The following is a 19646-nucleotide window of genomic DNA, read 5'->3' on the forward strand; positions in this document are numbered from 1 at the left end:
GCAGTTGACTTAAGTACCCACAAGACAACCCTGGGCAATGCAAAACTTACCCAGGCCTCCCCACAACCTGACTGGACTGCTTCCCTTTCTTGAGGGGATAGCTTGCCGTGAAATCAGAAGTCCCTAAAAAGCAGGCAATGCCTTAAAGGCTACTTCCAAATGCCAGAGATGGAGAGTGCTATGTTTGCAATAGAACCAAGACCTCACCACTGGCAGCAAGGGAGATGATCACCAGCCTGTTGGCCAAAACAAGGTGGGGGGAAAATCAAGTTGGGGAACAGAAAACAAGAGATTTCCTCTGCTACAGCTCTACAGTAATAAACCTGGAGCTATTTTAAAAACAAAATAAAGAAAACCCTAAAACCTACCCACGGGACTCTGGTCAGCAGCCTACTGGACTTTCATAGACTAAAGGTAGGGACCAGAGGAAGCAAGAGCAGGCTGCAGCCTTCCTGGTGGCTACGGCCATTTAGGCTGAGAAACTCACTGCTGACACTTTTCTGTTATCCAGCCCCAACCGTTTCTTAAACAGAGGCACAAACAAAAATAAATCTCCATATCCAAAATCCTGACACCTGCCTGGGTGGCAGAGGGAGATGGTTGTCAGGAGGAGCTGGCCTGAGCACGAGGAGCCTTCAATTAAGCAGCTTTACAAACTGAGCTACAGCAAGCAGGAGTGAGGAATAGTAATGAAAACAAAAAAAAAAAACAAAAAACAAAAAAACAAAACCAACAACAACAAAAAAAGAGAGGTTAATTCAGACTGCTGTAACTCTTTTCCTCGACATTTTTCTAAGAGCTTTGCGAAGAATTAGCTGCTCTAAAAAGGAAGAACACTTTCACAAAGTGAGAATAAGATTATTTATGTTTAAAGCTAAGGGCAATATACTTTAAGGTCTAGTCAGCACAGCTTTATTATGCTCTTTGGGTTGGGATAGTTATACTGCATTTCCAACAGGCTGAAAGGCATCTGCCACAACAGGGTGTTTTGGGGCCAGAGCCCTTGCGCTCGACAGGGTGAAGGAAAACTGCTCTGTGCAAAAGGTGGGAGGGAAGGAAAAAGCAGGGTACAGAAAATATGAAACAAGAAAGATATGAAGGGGAAGGAAAGCAAAAGAAACACAAGGAGAACAGGAGAAAAGCACCTAATTCAAAGAAAATGGGAATGAAATTGCCCTGTCTTCCAGGGGAGGACAGGAGCTCCAATTGCACCCCAGACAGCTTGCAAGTAGAATAGGCAAAAACTGGTGCTATAAAAAGGTGGCAAAGGAGGAAACTCACAGGAACACAGTCAATTTGTGAAAAAGGTTAAGACAATTCAGGTCTTCCTCACATAAAAAACTTGTGCTGGTTTAAACACACAGATACACTTGTTAGCTACCGGTTTAGTTATATTGATGGAATCTCTTGGAGAGTCTACAAACTTTATGGAGATAAACAGCTATGCTGGTCTTAGTTTGAGTGCTGTGCTCAAAAAAAGCAAAAGTTCTTCGAAATGAAAGCAGAAAGGATATGAGACAAACTTAAAAGAAACTATTTTATCCCACACACTCATAAGGAGACGAAACATTATTTAGAAGGACTCATAAAAGACTACTCTCATTTCAATGAAACAATGTCTAGAGTTGCAGTAGTAAATAACAACACACTGGAGAAAAATTTTGGAGGAAAGAAAAGTCCTTTCCACGCTTTTCAAGATGTAGGGAGGCAGGATAAGGAGAACAACAGATCCATTTCTAATTACTAAGAGTCATGGGGGGTGCCAATGCACACTCCATCCTAGAAATGTAATATCTCATATCAGTTTGCTCCTTTAAGGCATCATCTTGCACTGTTCCCTGGTCAGTACTAAGCCATAGGACCAAGCAGATTGGACCTTAACCCACAGACTCATAAGTTTTACATTTCCTATGCAATATTGCAAAACCCAATGTCCCACACACACACATTCAGTCCCCTCAAACTATTTGAGTTTCCTCCCCCTGGTGCCACATTCTTCGTGTGTGACTTCAGAAGATAAGTAACACTTTCACCCCCAAAGTCCTTTTAAAATGCACCTCCTGTTCAACTACTGACAGTTTTGAATTCAGTGACAAATATGTTGGCTAGCAACTTGGCTACAGGAGAGAAAGAAAACCCCACAAAGAGGTGGAATGTAAGAACAAAGAAGGAGAACAAAAGCTCCCCCTTCTCCCAATTTGTCTGCCCACATACCAAAGATCAAAAGAGCTCTGAGAAGCCTGTGCATAATCTACATACTTTGTGACCTTATTACAATCAAATTCCCCGCAGGCACGGCCGCTGTGTATATATGCACACACTGTAAATACACAAGCAGGTCTGTGGACGTTTGCCAAGTCATTTGCTCCATGCATTGAGTTTGCTTACTTTTAACAATGCTGAGGCCAAAGAAGTGAGGCTCTTTAATCTTCACTAAATCACAAACTTGCTGAAAGAGCTCCTGTCCAGTGGCTTTGACCTGAAAGAAACAACCAATCCAACATTACAGATGGCTCACACACCTGGATAGAGCAATTCTCCTTCTTCACATCAGCCAATACATTTTTGGGTACCACAGAAAAAAAAAAAAAACAAACCCCACAGAACAAGCTTGGTTTTCAGTATTATTATTGCTATTATCACAGAATAACAATCAACAAGTCATTCTCCCTTCTTCGCAGTGCTAAGTGGCTCAGCTCAGTAAGACATGAATTTAAAGTTTTCTACCTATTGGCATCTTTGTATAAGAATTTGAAGCAGTGCTGGAGCACTAGTTTTGTGCAGTACCTACCACGCTATTTATAGGTACTCTTACAGAAAGCATGTTTGTAATCACAAAAATGAAAATACTACTATGTCTTGCAGAATTTTTTTTTTAGAGGTTAAGAGAAAAAACAAACAAACAAACTTTCATTCGGGAGAACTAAAACCAGAAGTACACAAGCAAACCCAAGATTGCATGGTTTGAGCAGAAATAGCTCCTGGGTTAGAGATGAGGTTGCTCTGTATCCCGCACAGAAAAGCCTTTTCTGTCCCCCGCTGACTTCTCTCACGCAGCAATTAGCATCTTCATCTCCTGAAGCTGTCACCAATGGCCTATAAGCTCTTGCCCATTTCCATGCCACACTGAGACCTTCCAGTAGCCTTGCTGCCCATAACGCTGTGCACACGCTGAGGAAGCGGTGGGAAAGCTGAGATACCAGCATTCGCTCCCACAGGGGACCAGAGGCTGGGTAGCACTTGCAAGCATGGCACAGGGTAAGAGCACGCTGTGGCACTGCAGCGCAGCTACCGAATGCGCTGTTCTAGCAGGGCTGCTGGGAGGGAGCACTGGCTCCCCCAGCAAAAGCGCTATCCTGGCTACTTGCACGTCCAGACCTGGATGCGTACTACGATTGGAAAATTCACCCGCTAAATGTCCTCCCACCTATAGCCTCATTTCCCCCTGCCCCATCACACCACCCCAGGAGCACAGCCAGCCAGCCACAGGCACAAAACGCCACAAGCCCCCAACCCTCAGAGGCATAGAGGAAAGAGTTTTGAGCAAGGGCAGGTGGGGAGAGCAGAACACCACCACCACAGACAAGCTCAGCTCAGCCCTGGGTACTATCAGCTGCAGCTGCGAAATGGGCCAGAACCTCTGAATTTCGTTACACCACTGCTGGACGATGCAGATTAACAGCAGCAGAAGCAGCCTTCCTGAGAGGGGACCGTGCAGTTCTACCTTCACAGCAGCAAAGATTACAGGGCAGAAATCAACTACTGAACTCTCCTACAAACTAATCGCCACCAGAATTCTTCAAACCCTTTTAGCGCAGGTGTGCCACCCTCCCCAGAAATAGGCTGTCCTCCCCTCCCTGCTCTAGGATGTACCATGTCACTAGACATGGATAATGGGAAACTGGAAGTCATTTAAGTACTCATTTTCTTCTACTTGACAAGGCACCACTAGCCAGCCACTCACTGCTGCTTTATTGGGAGCTCTGAAACCTGGGCTACACTAATACACACACATGTGTGCATATAGGTGCTTTGGGAGGGGAGGAGGTAGTGCACAGTTCTAGTAAGACCCAAAACCACATCTGTGTCTTATCATGGGTCTCCATGTCAGACTGCATCCTTAGAGTCTCACACCTAAATGCAGTATTTGCTCAGCTGCCAAGAACATGCAGTTGGAAGGGAAAGTTGGGCACAGATCTGCCTCCTTTCTCCGAGCATGTTCTCCTGCCTGGGAAGGACTAAGGATGAGGTGACCTATCCCTAGCCAGAAGGGCTATGTGCATGCAAGAGTCACTGGCAGCACAGGACTATGTAAAAGCTATAGAATTAGATAAATTTTGTAAGTGGCATGCTTTCACACCTAAGGGATGAAAAACCTGCTTTAAGATACTTAGTTCTAGGGAACTGAGCAATGTTTTGTGACACTCAGCTCTAAAGCGGTGATTTAATCAGATTTCTTGCACAGCAGGTATGTGAGCTACCACCTTGTCCATTCTCCTTTTGGCACTTTCCTTCTGTATCAAGTTTTACTCCCAGCCTTCAAGGCTACACAACACCGATTACACTTGCAATCGCTGTTCCCTCCTCCTGCCTTCCCCTCTGCTCAAAGAGACCAACATTTCCCTTTGCATTTTTTATCTGTGTGCTTCTCTTTTGCTCTTCCTCCCTTTGCGCGTGGTTCCTGTGCCAAGCTCCATCCCAGACACGCCATGAATCATTCCTTCCACTGATACTCAGCTTTGCCCCATGCCAAACTCAGGGCTTCTTTACACATGAAACTTAGTCCAAAGTGAAGTTGAGTGCAAGTTTACAGAAGGTAAATGCTACTCCAGAGTCATTCTGTGTGCAAATATTCACGTTTATTGGTTACCTATCTCTATTTTTCTTGGTCCATATGCCTTAAAACATCATCTCTCCTGCTCACAGAGCAACCGAAAGACTTTAGACCTATGCTTGCCATTCACCAACACACAGGACCTCAACTAGACTTCCTCTCCTCCAGAAATTTCTGCTCACACTCACACCATTTTTCCAGCAGCTAGATGAGGAGCAACATCTGCTGCAGCTGCTTCTGAACTACCCAAATGCAGGTAGGGTGGCTGCCTGCCCCGCTCCCCTCGTTGGCAGCCAGACCTTCGCTAGCATAGGTCTCTCTCCTTTATTCAGCTGCGACCACCCCAGAAAATTTTCAGAAATCCAGTCATAAAAATTAGTTTATATTGATCAACAGGTTCAAAACTATCAGGGAGATAAGCCACAATGCTGGCAAACAACACTGAATAAACTGGATAGCACTCCAAGATCTTTGGTGCAACTGATACAAGTCTTAGTTGCACCATTCTCACTCACAGCCTGCTTAAGCTCCCCGGTGCTCACACTCCATCTCCCCGCTGGGGCTGCCTGGAGCAAGGCAGGCTGCTTTGCTGTGTGCTTGCATGTCCGTCCTCCCCAGCAGAAACCTCCCGCTTCGCCTCCCCTTCCGCTGGACAGCTGGTGAGCTGCAGCACCCACTAGTTCTCACTGTTCTGCTTCTCCTCGTGTTCACAGCTGGTCCCGAGAAAACAGTTTTCTTCCTCACCATCCCCTCAAATTTGTCTATACATCCAGAAAGGTGGACACCAAAGTTAATTAAGAGATACTCAATTATGGGGGAAGAGACTTTAAAATGGCTCCTGGTCTTCTCTCTTCAACAGCACTATCTATAAAGGGCATAAGACAAATCCATTTTAAAGAGCAGGCTTCAATCTACACGTGACCACATAAAACACATATAGGTAAACTCTTATCTGGAAGGGTGGAATTTATATGGGAGTGGGGAGAAAGGAATTACCTGCATAAACACTGTGCTTATCACAGGAAGGATCTATAATTTATTCTGCTGGAAGGATAATGATTCCTACCTACCTCACTGAGCTGCAAGCTTGTTTAGTATTTGCATTCCACACTGAAAAAGTTAAAAGGCTTTGGAAATCTTAAGTAGTGGCATTATTATTCTAATAAATGCACACAGTATCATCTGTGGTTGCATTAATTAAATTTGGGATCTACCAACATCACTGGAAAATTGCCTTGATGTTCCTTTAAAAAAAAAAATCTCTCCAGCTGCGAAATCTTAATTTTTGTTGTTGTTTTGAAGGGGTGTTGTGGTAAAGACAGAAGCCAAACAAAAAGCTGGGTTTGGTGACTTGCCCGGCTGTAACAGGTCATGTTTCACTCTCTATGCAATTAGGACAACTGTGCATTGAGGACTCATGTTTTAGCCCAGGCAGCTCTTCCCTTTCACACGCAGGCATCTCCACGTACATATTTTCCCAACTTCCCAGCCACCACAGCAAGGGGCAGCAGAAGCAAGGAGGGAAAATGTCTTTAAAAGGGCTACCAAGGGGTGCCATGGCAAGATCCCCTCTGCAGGACCAGTCAGTGATGCTGAAGGCGCCCCGACTCTTTGGAGAGGCGGCAGGCAGGAACGGGGTGGGGAAACACGGCACCTTCCCTCTGTCCCTGCCAGCACTCAACACGAAAGACCATTTCTTAGGCTTAGTAAGCTGCAGTAGCCTGGAGCATCTCACGGTAATGTTTTAAATACAGGTTATAGTTATTGCTGCCTGCCCAGGTAAGCACACACACCCCTGCCCAAACAGCTGGCTGCAGGCAAGGGCTCGTCCCATCCACGCACCCAGAAGCCCCTGTGCCCCACCGCCCAGCTCCCTGGGAAACCTCGCTCCCCCATACCTGAGGGGAGCCGTGTACCAGGGCCAAAGCTGAAGGAGCAAAACCAGAAAGCTCAGCTCGTTCAGCCAGCGCTCACCTTGCACCAGGCCAAACCAAATGGTGAAGGCTGAGCCCGTTCATGCCTCCAGCCCTGTGGAGGAGGACACCCCTGCTCCAGGGATGACAAACTGCAGGTATCCAGGATTTACCATATGGTCTAAGTGCTGCCTAAACTTAATACGGTGGAGCATGACCCAGCATTGGAGGAACGGCCACTTGCCCAGCTCAGGCACCGGGTACAGTGAGGAGTGGCAACAGCATCAGCCCTGCCGGCATGCCACCCTCCTGCACGCCAGTCCGCACCTTCCCGGCGGCAGGGAGGGCTCCACTATCTTGGATCTTTAGCCTCTCTGATAAAAAGCTATAAGAAGGTGAGATTTAGGGTGAGTCGCAACAGACCATTACCCCGGCCTGCACACCTGCCCTCAAGAACTTAATTAAATGATTTTTTTTGTGGCTTGCACAAAAGCCAGCAGATTGCAAAAGCCTTCTGGGGCGGTAGATGGGCTGGGTTTGAACCTGTGACCTAGAAGCAGAGCACCCTAGATTTTGCTGTTAAAGCCCTGTTCCATCCAGCCCTTGTGGCTGTTTCAGTTAACGATGCCACACTTAAGCACAGCAGGTAGGAAAATGCCTATGTGGATTTTGAAGATTAGCACGCATGCTTTCCAAAGCCACTGTTTCAACCAAATGCTTAAAAATAATAGCTCACCTCAACAGTCTTCTCCCCTTCGCAGACAGAAGAAAAAAAAAAAAAACCAAAAACCCAAAACACCCCCAAAACAAAGCAAAACCTCCCGAGCCCACGCATGAGTGCATGCACACACTCACAAGAGAACACTTATCTTTGAGGCTCACTTGTCACCTGAACATGAAGTGCCCCTGTCAGCTCAGTTTCTCACAAGTTCAAGGAGCAGCCGGCGTTGCACAAAGAGGCACCGCGCCGTGGTGGACACCGTGCCATGCCGGGCTGCCAGCTGACCTGGCTCTCCTGTCACTCGTGCACGCACACTTAGGCATTTGAAGCGGCGATCAAAGAAAGGAAGTGACTTACCTCTATTTTTTTTTGGTGTACAAGTACTCAAAGGAGGGAGAAAAACCCTCAGTGGCTGTTTACTGTGCCTTAGAGTCTTTGAAGGGATCTGCAGACTATCTAAACCAGAAATAGCTAAAACACCAGAGAAATGGTCATGTGTTGGGCATACTCGCTAAATCATCAAGGTTTAATTTTAACATCATCAGGTTAAATCATCAGGTTTAATTTTAATAAAAAATTGCTAGATTATATTAGGGGCAAAAACACTGAAAAAGAATATAAAAAGGAATAACAACAGAAAAAGAGCAGAGGAGACCCCCCATCCAAAAACACAACCAGGACTTTTAAGGAACTCTGCAAATGAGTTGAAGCCGCCCAATTAGAAAATGGAGCACCAATTACCCTAAGCTGGCTAATAGCCTTTCGGTCAGCAGACCAGCACCAGGCTTTTAGGAGAACAATGGGAGCTAACAAAACTGAACCGCAGCAACGGCCACGGCGCTGCGACCTCCCGGCCTCCCTCCCGGCCACTCACCCCGACGGCGAGGCTGAGCTGCTCCCGGGTGGGCAGGAAGACGCAGACGCTCCGGCTCTCCGGCTGCATCCTGCCGGCCAGCAGCACCCTGCTCATGGTGGGCAGCTCCACGGGGGCCAGGGTCTCCTCTCTGGGCGGGCGTCAGGCTCCCTTCATCCCACGCACCTGCCGAGAAGGTGAGAGCATCAGTGCTACGCTCCTGCCGGTGCTGGGAGCAGCCCACAGCACGTGTTTGACAGGATGTTTTCCTCCTTACTGTTTTAAAAAAAACCAACAAACTCAGCCATTTTACAGCACCACAGTCAATATTTCCACCGGCATCGCAGCACAAAGCGGGCAGAGTCAACCTTTAAATAGCCCGTGAGTCCCAGGAGAGTGCCATAAAGCAATCGAGTCTCCTTAGAATAACAAACCAGACTTGAGGTTTTGAGAGGCACGTAGGTGATAAGGCAGATGACACCATGGACCATGTCCTGAAAATGCCCACAAGGGAGAGAGAGCACCCCATCCTTCAACCAGATACCTTGCTCCTGCCCAAAGCAGAGGTATCAGTGAGCCATCAGCAGGCACGTGTCAGTGCAGCAGTCTTCCGAGCTGCCCTTCCCCTCTCCCTGCTCCTAGTCCCTGGGGAGCCGCTGAACCCAAATCCTCTACATCTCCACTCAAAGCAGGAGATGGAAACACATAAACTCGCAAGGCTGAGCTGCCATTTCGTACTTTTTGTGAGACAAGCACTGCCAGCCTTCTCCCGAGGGCTGAGCCCAAGCTGCATGAGCATCTCAGAGCTGAAGTTACGATAATAACAGAAATAAGAAACAGAAATTCAATTTACACCCAAAAGCACAGTAGCCAACATCATCTTCACGTTATAGCTAGGTTAGACACAGTTTGCTCAGCAATTTGTGACATTTTATTTACAACCTTCTGCTCCGACACTCTCCAAAGCAAGGAAGCATCCCATGGCACCTGACAAATCTGGATGGAAGGGGAAAGGCTCCTTGAGGGCAGGTTAGGGATGAACACTGGCAGAGACCTGAACCGGCAGGATACCAACTGGTTATGGGGTCTGCTCCATCCCTGCACGAGATCTGATGCAAGCCAACAAACCCTGGTTGCCCCAAAGTCGCCCCGGTATGACTCCCTTCGGTGAGCAGCACCTGGACACCCATCACCAGCGCAGCAACAGAGGCGCTGCCGGCTGACGCCTGCCCACAAAGACCCCACGCCCTGGGGACGGACACATACTCCAGCAAGGGCAGCCAAATGGACCAGCTCCACCAGTGCTGCCCTCTCCTACCACCTGCTCACCACTGGTGGCACAGCCCACCTTCGGGAGACAAGCTGTGAAGGGATGGCAAGGGCTTTTCCTTCATCCTCCAAAACAGATTCAAGGATGAGGGATCATAAGCAGCAAGGAAGTCAGTCATTTTATGCCAACACACAACATACATACATATAGATGTATGTACACGTGCATTACATATAAGTTTTAAAAGCATTTGGTATTTAAAATTTTGTTTGTCCTGTTTCAGGGGAAAATATGGTGGAATCAAACTATTGGGTAGGAGATGGGAAAAGCAAACTGTCACGGGAAAGCAAAGTACAGTACAGAAAAAAGAGCTTGGATTAGCCTCTCTCCCTTCAATTCTGTGCTCAATCTTTTTTAAATCAAATATAAGAGAAAGATCTAAGTGTATTTTTGCAAGTACGAAAGCTGCTCCATGCACCTCCTTCCCTATGCCAGCATATACAATGGTTCTTAATAAAGCATTTTTGATGCAAGTTCTTTATGTAGAGCCTCTCTTATGAGACAGAAGTACACAAAAATTGCATTTATTGTATTAATGAAAAGAGAGGGTTATTAAAGACTATTAAATTCTGATTTTGAAAAAGTAATAATAATTAAACAAAACCTAGGAGCTTTAAAAAGAAGATTGCTTTAAATTATAAGCAGCAGGAAAGACACATTTGACTTCCTGGGACAGGTGAAAACTTCTATTAAATGAAATATTAAGAGAAAAACTCTGACTTACTCTCTTATCGATATAATTATACTGATGAGCTCTCTTATGCTCCAGGCTACACACTACTAACAGCTATATATAAATTACAGATGTCTACAGAATGACTCGAGGGCAACAGGTCACCATTATTATTGCCAGCTGATGTCATATGCGCCATAAACTTTATCAACAGCATAAAGACCTTGGAGTATGAGCTCATGCTTTCCAACATAAGGAAGTTTGTCTTAATTGTCAAACCGCCACACTGGCCGGTACACATTGCCACTCGCAAGGGGAGATCACATGCAATGAAGATGCTCACGTGGCTCATAACAGAATTGAAAATAGGACAAAGAAGTGACTGTAAAAACACGTGCACACAGTTTTCTGTGGACAACTGAAGAAACTGAATCCCACTTCCCCATCGCCTCTATAAAACAAAGCTTCTGGAAAGCTTTTCCTCTGGTCTCACACCTGCTTTGTCCATTTGAATTTTTAAGAGGACAAGTGTGCACCCCAGGAGCAAGGAAGCAAGAAAGGACAGGGAGAAGGGGTTTTAAATTTTAAAACAAACGAGCTTTGTTGATCCCACCACAGCAGGTAAGAGGCTAAGGAAGCAACACCCTTAATCTGAAGGGGGAGGTCAAACACAAGCCCAGCTCAGCTTCTCTTTAGAGGTATGTTAGAATGTGATAAAACATAATTAATCATTAACTTGCTAGCATTGCATGTTTACACCTTTTCAAAAAAAAAAAAAAAAAGAAAAGTTGTGAGCCAAGAGTAACGGCCAAATGAAAACAAGTGGCCAGAAGGAATGCTCTTACTTAAACATACACAATTTCAGACTGCCCATATGCCATTCTTTTGTTTACCACAGATTCCAACCTCTTAACCTCAATTAAACCCCAAAAGCTCCAGCAAATGCACTGCAGATGAATTAATAAAAGCTGAAGTCAATCATCAGCCTCTGGGACACCCTACAGGTTGTTTGTTTTTGTTGTTTGGTGGTTTTGGTTGGTGGTTTTGTTTTTTTTTTTTTTAAATACATCACTTCATGTTTTAACTCCCAGAGAAGTGCATTTTGAGATGTAATTGCTTGGTCAAAGGCCCGGCAGTCTATCAATGAAATGGTCAAAGGCGCTATTTATTTGTATTCTTCTGGTATCAGTCAGGAGGCTTATTAGTGCCCAGAGTGATAGCACAGCTTATTTAGCACTGTTTATTTTACCTAAACACACGTGCAGCAGAGCTTTGGAAAACACGCCTGTCATTAATTTCAAGACTCCTCTGATTAAACAGGTCAAACACGGCCATAAAAACTCATTAAGAAAACCCCTAATCTTCCCCTCCTCTCTGCCTTGCCCCTCGAGCTGCCTCCCAGCACCGGAGCAGAACCTCAGCATTCGCTTGGTAAAAGCAGGAATGGCTGAGGTTTGCCCCAGCAAGAGGGATGAGACTGGCAGAGCCCTCCAAGGCACGAGGAGGATGAGGAGGAAGTTCTCTGCTGATGTCAGCGGGATAGCTAGCTAAACCACCTCACACAGCCCATACATGCAACGGCACAAGGATGACTTACCACTGCTGAATTCGGGGCCGTGCCACGGCCAGCCTGCCTGGAAGCAGGTCTCGTCCAAACAGCATGTGGGTTCAAGTAGCCTTATGAGCACTGCCGAATTTTATACATCAGTCTATGGGACCGCTGCGAATTGGGTCTCAATCCTGATTTCAGCCTCTAGGTACTGGCACAACCACATCTCAAGGGGATAAAGCAACAGATGAAATGAGCAATCACCTACCAACTCAAAGCAGCAAACCAGAACAAAGTTCTCCTCTGTTGAGAAAAAAAACACAGGTAATTCTGTGCTTCTCTCATAACTACCTGGAAACATGCTTTGTAAGGTTTATTACAGTAAAACATCTTGGGAAAGCTGGTTTTGCTACAGCTGTCAGAAAATTAGCACTGAGCATCTTCCCAATGAAACCTTACCAGAGTGGCCCTACAGAGTCCCATCAAAAACTGTTCAGAAACGTTAAGAATCTTATTAACATCTTAGGAGCCTAAGACAACTCGACTCTTAGGCTGCAGTTTCACAATCAGTGTAAGCAGCTTCAATCAAGGCAGCCCTGCAGCAAGACAGACAGACAACTGCCTGGAAACAAACCTGCCTTTGGCAACAACCCACCCTTGGGCTGCCTCACACTGATGAAACATGGCCTTAAAAGTGAGAACCCCCCTCGCCTCCCAGGTATTTTGTGCCCTCAGAGGCATACTGTAGAGCACCAGTACTATCTGCAAAACAGAGTAATAAAGAGCCTGAGCAAATAAAAGATATATATTAGTCTTTCCCAGCAACTTTAAGACCTCACCCCACCTCCTTTGACTGCCCCCTGAGATGATGAAAATTTCTCTGGAAAGATGCATCAGGAGAAGGAGAAAAAAACGTTGCTTGTCAGAGTAGAAAACAAGACTGAAGGTAGACGGCTTTATGCCATGGCTACAGCAGGTGTGAAAAATGCCACCTGCAACCAACAGCCAGGACGACTAGGTCATGTCCTGCAGTGAATTCCCAGAAGTACCTTGACTTGTCAAACACATCTGCCTCAGCATCACTCCAGGACTAGCAGGACCCATCCAAGGACAAAGATGCTATAAGGAGGTAAGGTACTGAATTTGGTGTCCACACGCTGCTTTTGAGGTAGAATACACACCTGCCTTCAAACACTGAACGCTACTTAGTAGGAAACGCAAAGCTATTGAATGAGGAATACTAAGACACCTGCCCGTTGCTGAAGTCCTCTGAAGGACTGGATCCCAGAACCGACGCAGCTTGGCTACAGGACAAGTGCAACACTGACAACGAAGACAACTGGCTTTCAGTCCACAGATGTGGGAGATGCAACCGCAGCAGGCCTTCTGCATCTGCTAGCAACACCTGTTAGATCTGAGTGCAGTCCTTTTGCAGGGATGGGATGTGGGCCTGGCTCCCACCTTTCCTTTTCAAAGGGTACAATGGGAGATACCCCCAAGAACTCCAATGCTGTGGAGCCCTAGCAGACTTAGTCATCACACTGCACCTTATGGGACAGGTGGGGAAATTGCTGAGCATTGGTCTTAGATGCCAACCAACTTCCTTTTTCTTTTCTTCCTGTACAAGCAGCACTCCCTGGTGACACCAAGCTTTAACAATAGAGAAGAAAATGCTTTATTAGTCTTCATGGCAGAATTAGATAAAGCTCTTAGTTAGGCATGACTGCCCACACTCCACCTTCATGCTGCGAAGTTTTCTTGCCTCAAGTCAAGCTGTGGGAGTGAGTGCTAGAACATGAAACGTCCTCTTGAGTTTGTAACTCTTCTGCCCTGCGCCTCTCACAACATGGCTGGTGTGCTTGGGAAGAAGGGTTCTCTGAAGATTCCCAAGGACACCTATTCCTAACCTGGGACCACGCTGCTATGCTACTCTGTCTGTAGGCTGCCCGAGTCTTCATGCTCAAAGATGAGGGACAACTCTCCTATGCAGGGATGATGCAGCATTCTCTGGTAGCCAAGTGAAAGTAACACACGTTTCTGGGCACACATTGGACTTCACTGCTACAAACTAGACCAAAAGGAGCAGAAAAAGGCTTAGCTGAAGACAGAGCACCAAAGGAGGTGCTCCTACAGCACATGGAAATGCAAAGGCAGGGCAGCAGCTGCAGGACCACGCAGGGTGGCTGCCACACTTCCATCCAGCTCTCCCATGGGATGAAAAAAGCTCCTCAGCAGTTTGCTCCCTGTGAGGACAGCCCAGCATGAATCATCTGGGCTTAATCTTTCCCTTAAACCAAAACTGAATTCAGGAGCGTTTTGAGAGAAACAGACAATGAGTACTAAAGGCTCCAGGCAAAAAGGGATGAATCAGGATCTCACAGGGACTATGTTTTTCCATCACTTCCAAGTGATGGAAAGTGCCTTTGAATTTTTGTACACAAAAACATGCAGCCTTTTAAAATACATTATTTTATCAGAAGCATATGCAAAAACTAGCAATGTTCATGCTTTAAACAATACCCAAACAGTAAAGTCTGCAGCTAGAGTATGCAATTCCTTTTCAGCATGCCTTTTTCCTGGGGGGCAAACATTCTCCTGCCAACATGGGAACAGCGATGAATCAACTGATCCTGCCTTTTCATTGATTGGCAAAAGTAGTAGCATGACTACCAACATGAAGTTTCTCATTACAATGAATTTATTTACTTCTGCATAATCTATTAATGGACTTGTTTATTGAATACCAATCTCTTATAGGGCTTCCTCATACTTCATAAATCAAGCACATCATTAACTAAAGTTTATGAGTGAGTAGCAACTGAAGGTATCGATTGGCCTCGGTAAATGCAGAAGCGTAAGAAAGAACCAGCAAAATATGGGACAAGGCCTGAGCCAGCCTCAGTGTCCATTACACTTTGCATAAAGCGGCCGCAAAGGAACGCTACTGAGAAGTGCAAAGCTCTCTTTTCTCAGCTGGATGACCAAGACATCACATGAGATCTTGCAAAGATTAAGGGAAGCAAATTGCTCGAATAGCCATTCAGCAACAGCAAGCTCGCCTGCACTCAAATACACGCACACATCCCTTTTGAGATGGACCCTTACAGAAAGCTTATTCACGAGCATACGTATGCAGTGCCGGGAGTGCGGTAAAGAGAACGCCACGGTCTGGTATCTCAATGTGAAGGACAGCAACAGGAGATGCTTCAGTTTGGCACTCCAGCGCTCACCCCGAGCACTTCTGCCAAGTAGTGCAATCTTCACTAAAGTCTGTTCATCTTTTGTACCTATGGGGAACAGGAGAGGCAAAGCACGGACAAAATGCTGCAGCAAGGTCTTTAAAGTAAGGGAGAGTGAGGCTTCCTTCCAGGCCACTGTAGCTCTCAGGAAGCTTAGGAAGTGCAGGGAGAGCAGCAGCAAGACCTGGTCTCTCTACTAGCAACTCAGGAGACACGCATCTTTCTACATCATGCCAATTGCAAATGTGCGAGGTCTCATGACCCAAAAGCCTATCGGTTAATTATCCAACCAGAAACATACTCCTTTTTTTAAGTCTATCAAAGTTATAAACAGGATTTCTACCAAGCAGATCTATTATACTCTTGCCTTAAGCACAACAGCTGAGACACACTCTTCTAGAAGACTATATTTTCAGAAATTGTTCCACTGTGATGGTATTTTTATATTTGCTGATTTTTATATTTTATATTTGAACTGGGCTGGACTGAATTGGAACAGATCACCAAGCCTTCTGAAATATTTTGCAGAGCTGTCAGAAAACCTGTGAATAAACTCCTCCTTCATTTTCTATTCTCACCAAGATTTTGTAGGAGTTCTAGAAGTAATCAGACTATGAAGTCTTTTTTCTAAAAAAAAAAAAAAAAAAAAAGCAGCAAAGCATCATTGTAACTTCACAAGCAATACCTGGAGTTGCAGGACAAGTAAGAACAGACATGCTTTTACCAATATATCATGTAAAGAACTCTTCTGAGCAGGAATAGCTTTGCTACCAATAATAACCTAGTAAAAAAAAAAAAAAAAAGTTGGCTTACTTCTCCAGAGGAAGGAGAAAGCCCACTGCTGATCTCATGGCATTTGAATCACCGTCTAAATATTCAGACCAACTAGCCAGCTTCTGCATTGGTTTGCTTCTAACTTTTTCCCCCATAAGTGGAAAAACAGCTAGTCTTGAACATATTCAGAGCAGAGAGGAGTATCGATTTACATAAAGTGGAAGGACTTTCAGAAAAAATAGATAAAACGCTGTCTGGAACACAGCTTGCCTCTATTACAAGTGTGAAAATGCCAATCTGCCAATACCTTGACAAAATTAAACACGAACAGCAGGGTCTTTATGATTAGATGCAGCTTCAGAGACTGCACACAGTACTGCCAGGCACCAACCTCAGCAAAGTGATGGGGAAACAGGGAGACACGGCACACAAAAATAGAAACAGAACAAAAAAACCCACCACCAACAACAAAAACCAAACAGCTTTACAGAGCGCACTGCATTTTTGAGGTGATGCCGAATTTTGCAAAAAGAGGAAATAGAGCAAAAAAAGAAAAAGCAAGCATAAGAAATGGTTTAACAAGAAGGAAATTATTTCCTCCTGCCATTCTTCAAGTAGCAGCTCCTCCTTGTCAGAGGATTTCTTTTGGGCTGAGACCATCATTTGTCCATGCTCACTTACTAACCACACACTAGGAATTAAGGTACCACTGCTAAAGACCACCAAGATAATCAAGGAGCAGTGCAAGGAGCAATAGCACTGGACCTTCTGCAAGAAAAGAAGATGTGTAACCCTGGAGCACAGTAGGCATGCAAGTAATTTACATTGTCTTGCATTGGATTAACAGTAGGGCAATGACTTTACTACAAAAGCTAACCGATACAGAGTTAATCGCTGGACTCATACACTTTTTACCTGTAGTGCTGGGAACAGAAGAGTGCTGTAACTTTAAAGCACTATCAGCTTTTATTTAGAAAACCCAAACCACCACACACATATCCACCCACCCACCCCCAAAATTGCATGGCCCTTATCTGCTGTCAAAAAACTTCCTCTATCAAAAAAGACTTAAATTGGAAAAACACATGTAAATACAGATTTGTTTGTTTGGTTTAGGATTTTTTGTTTCAGGAAAAAAGGTGACAAATTTATTCATCACTGGCGTTTATCCCAGTTTCTCACATTCCTATAAAAATCTAGTTAATAACAACAAAAATCCCCAGGGAAAAAAACCTGTCCAAAGAGCACAGACAGTATTTTTTGGTAAACCACTGAAAAGAATCACTGCAACTCATGTTCTTCAATAGCATTTTGTAGATTTATTTTTGCTTATACATGTATTACCCTTTTTCTGTTGTTTCCCCTCCTCCCTTTTTTTTTTCCCCTTTAAGGTGATCTCTGCAAGAAAACTCCCCCCCCCCCACGCCTTTTGGATTCCATTTTCTTCTGATTTGACAGTCCTCATCTGAAGCCAAAACACTGGCTACTACACAGACTCTCATCATCACCAGTGCTGAAAACAGAACACTTTGATTAAGAGTGCACAACAATTAAGTGGGAGGAATAAATAACAGAGTGAGGTCAAGGCACTCTGTTGTCATTCCAAGTTTTCCAGGAAATAAATAAAAAGCTAAACAAACGAATGGGAAAAGTGTGTCAAAAAAGTTGTTTTGTTTTTCCTTTTGTAATCTTACTCCAGAGATAACCAGTGCTAAAAATACATCCTCACTATTTTCTCTGAGAAAGTGCTCTATACTTTTTAAGTATTTATTGTCGAGGCCAGGACATTACGGTGGGTCTCTGAAGAAGGGACAAGGTTCAGACAGCGCATTACAATTTCCTGGTGTGGTGGAAAAAACCAGATGTGCATTTTAAATGCCACCTGGGAGTTAACCTGAGAGCCCGTCACTGCCGAGCAGCAGAAGAAACATCTCTGGATGCAGAGGATGACGGTTTCTCAGCACGGGCAGCACAAGAAACCCCGGGAAGAGCCTCTCCCTGTAAATCGGTACCAAGAAAGAATCCAAGAGGTGGAGAAACTATGAAGCAGGGATACTTTTTCCTTTTTGACACCCGCCCCTCCTCCCGCGCACGTATACCTGCCGGGACACTCATCTCCTTCCCCGTCCTGTCCCTGCGGGTACTGTCACCGCCGTCAGACCACCCGGACCAGCCCCGCGGGATGCCTCCATCCAGCCCCTCGCCGCCCCGAGGAGGCGGCGGCGGGCACCGGAGCAGGTCCAGGTGCTCGGCTCCCTGCCCCACGCAGCTCACCCTGCCCGAGGTGCAGGGGACCCGCACCCCGCTGGGCAGCGCTGGCCCCGAAGCCGTCCTGCACCGCCCGGCCGGGGCCGTGGCCATGTCAGCCTCCCTCAGCACCTGCACGACAGGTGGCGGCCAACCAAGCGCCTATTGCGAAGCGTCCCAAACCCGCGGCGTCTGCTGTCGCACAGGCGCACCTTGGGTCACGGCCAGACGCCCGCGGACATGCCGGAGGTCTCTCTCGTCCCGCAGCCCCGGGACGCACCCCCGGCGTCACCTCATCTTCTAGCACCGGCGAGACCCACCGGTGGCAGACGACGAGGGCGAGGGATGGAGTTGCCACGGCTCCAAACCCCTTCCAGACCCCCACTCCCTCCCGGTGCCTGCCCATCCCCGGTGCCCCCGGGAGCCACAGCTCCGCGCTCCTGGAGACACCCGCGGTCTAAGCCCTGCGCTCACCGCCCCTTGCACGGCAACGTTCCCTGATAACGTAACGAAACTGGAAATCGCTACGGCACTCCAGCCGAAATTCAGAGCTCCCTTTATCGACAAAGTTGTGACTCTACTCTTGCAGCCGCTAACGTGCCAACGGCGGCACACGAGGAGAAATCCCCCCGCAGCCCCGCGGCAGCAGACACCTTTCCGAGCGCCTTCGCGTCCACGGTGGAAAGAGCTCGTTCACCCACGCCGGCCGGGCGGCGGGCACAGCCGGGCGCTTCGCGGGTCTCTCCGCTCAAAGCGCCGCCTGCAACCGCAACGTCCCCACGGGCTCCCGAGGGGACCGCTCCCCACAGCCGACCGGGGCCGCGACCGGCGGGGGAAGTTGCCGCCCCCGCCCCACGGCCTCCCCGCACTCGGGACCCGACACCCGTCCTTTGTCCCCCGGCAGCTCACCGGAGCCGCTCCCCCCCCCCCGCTGCCACAAGAGCCCCGGAGGGACGCGGGAGCCCCGGAAGCTCCCCGCACCGTTGACGCCGGCGGCGGAACCCGAGCCCCGCTGGCAGCGCGGCGCCGCCCACGCACTTACCGTAGGATGACCCCAACAGCGGAGCTCCGCTGTCCTCACCGGCGCGGCATCCAGCGCCCACCGAACCGAGCAAGGCAGCGTCCCGAACGGGGCGAGCGGCGGGCGCACGCCGGTGCCCTGGAGGAGGAGCGCGGGGGGCGGGGCCGGACTGGGACACACCCCCGGGGCCCGCCCCGCCCTTCCCTGGGACTGCACGCCGACAGCCGCAGCAGACGCACGCGGAATTACCCCGCCCCTCCACACACGCCAACAGCCGCCTCAGCGGATTGGCGAAGCCTGGCAGGGAGTGGGCGGGGCGGGTCAGCGGAGAGGCCTCGGGTTGGCGACCACGGTCGTCAATCCGCGGCGCGGCCGGTGGGCGGGCCGGAGGGGAGTGTGGCGAAAGGGGGAGCGGGTGGGTCGCTTGTTGCGGGCGTTCCGGCCGGTAACGGCCGCTGAGGGGAAAGGGGGGCGGCGGGGCGGGCGGTGTGT

At 47.5% G+C, this 19646-nt stretch overlaps 1 protein-coding gene across 2 annotated transcripts in view; it reads right to left on the bottom strand.

The window, feature by feature from the left end:
- Positions 1-19314, bottom strand: part of FRMD1 (FERM domain containing 1) — a 44405-nt gene extending 25091 nt beyond the window's left edge. For both annotated transcript variants that reach the window (XM_054822193.1, XM_054822192.1), the window contains exons 1-3: positions 19176-19314; positions 8343-8507; positions 2389-2479 (exon numbers count right to left, since the gene is read on the bottom strand). In XM_054822193.1, the coding sequence (XP_054678168.1) occupies positions 2389-2479; positions 8343-8438 (187 nt within the window). In that variant the 5' untranslated portion in view covers positions 8439-8507; positions 19176-19314. The remainder of the gene's footprint in view (positions 1-2388; positions 2480-8342; positions 8508-19175) is intronic.
- Between the last annotated feature and the right edge of the window lie 332 nt (positions 19315-19646).

Source organism: Grus americana, chromosome 3 (genome assembly GCF_028858705.1).
Source record: "Grus americana isolate bGruAme1 chromosome 3, bGruAme1.mat, whole genome shotgun sequence".
Lineage (NCBI taxonomy): Eukaryota > Metazoa > Chordata > Aves > Gruiformes > Gruidae > Grus > Grus americana.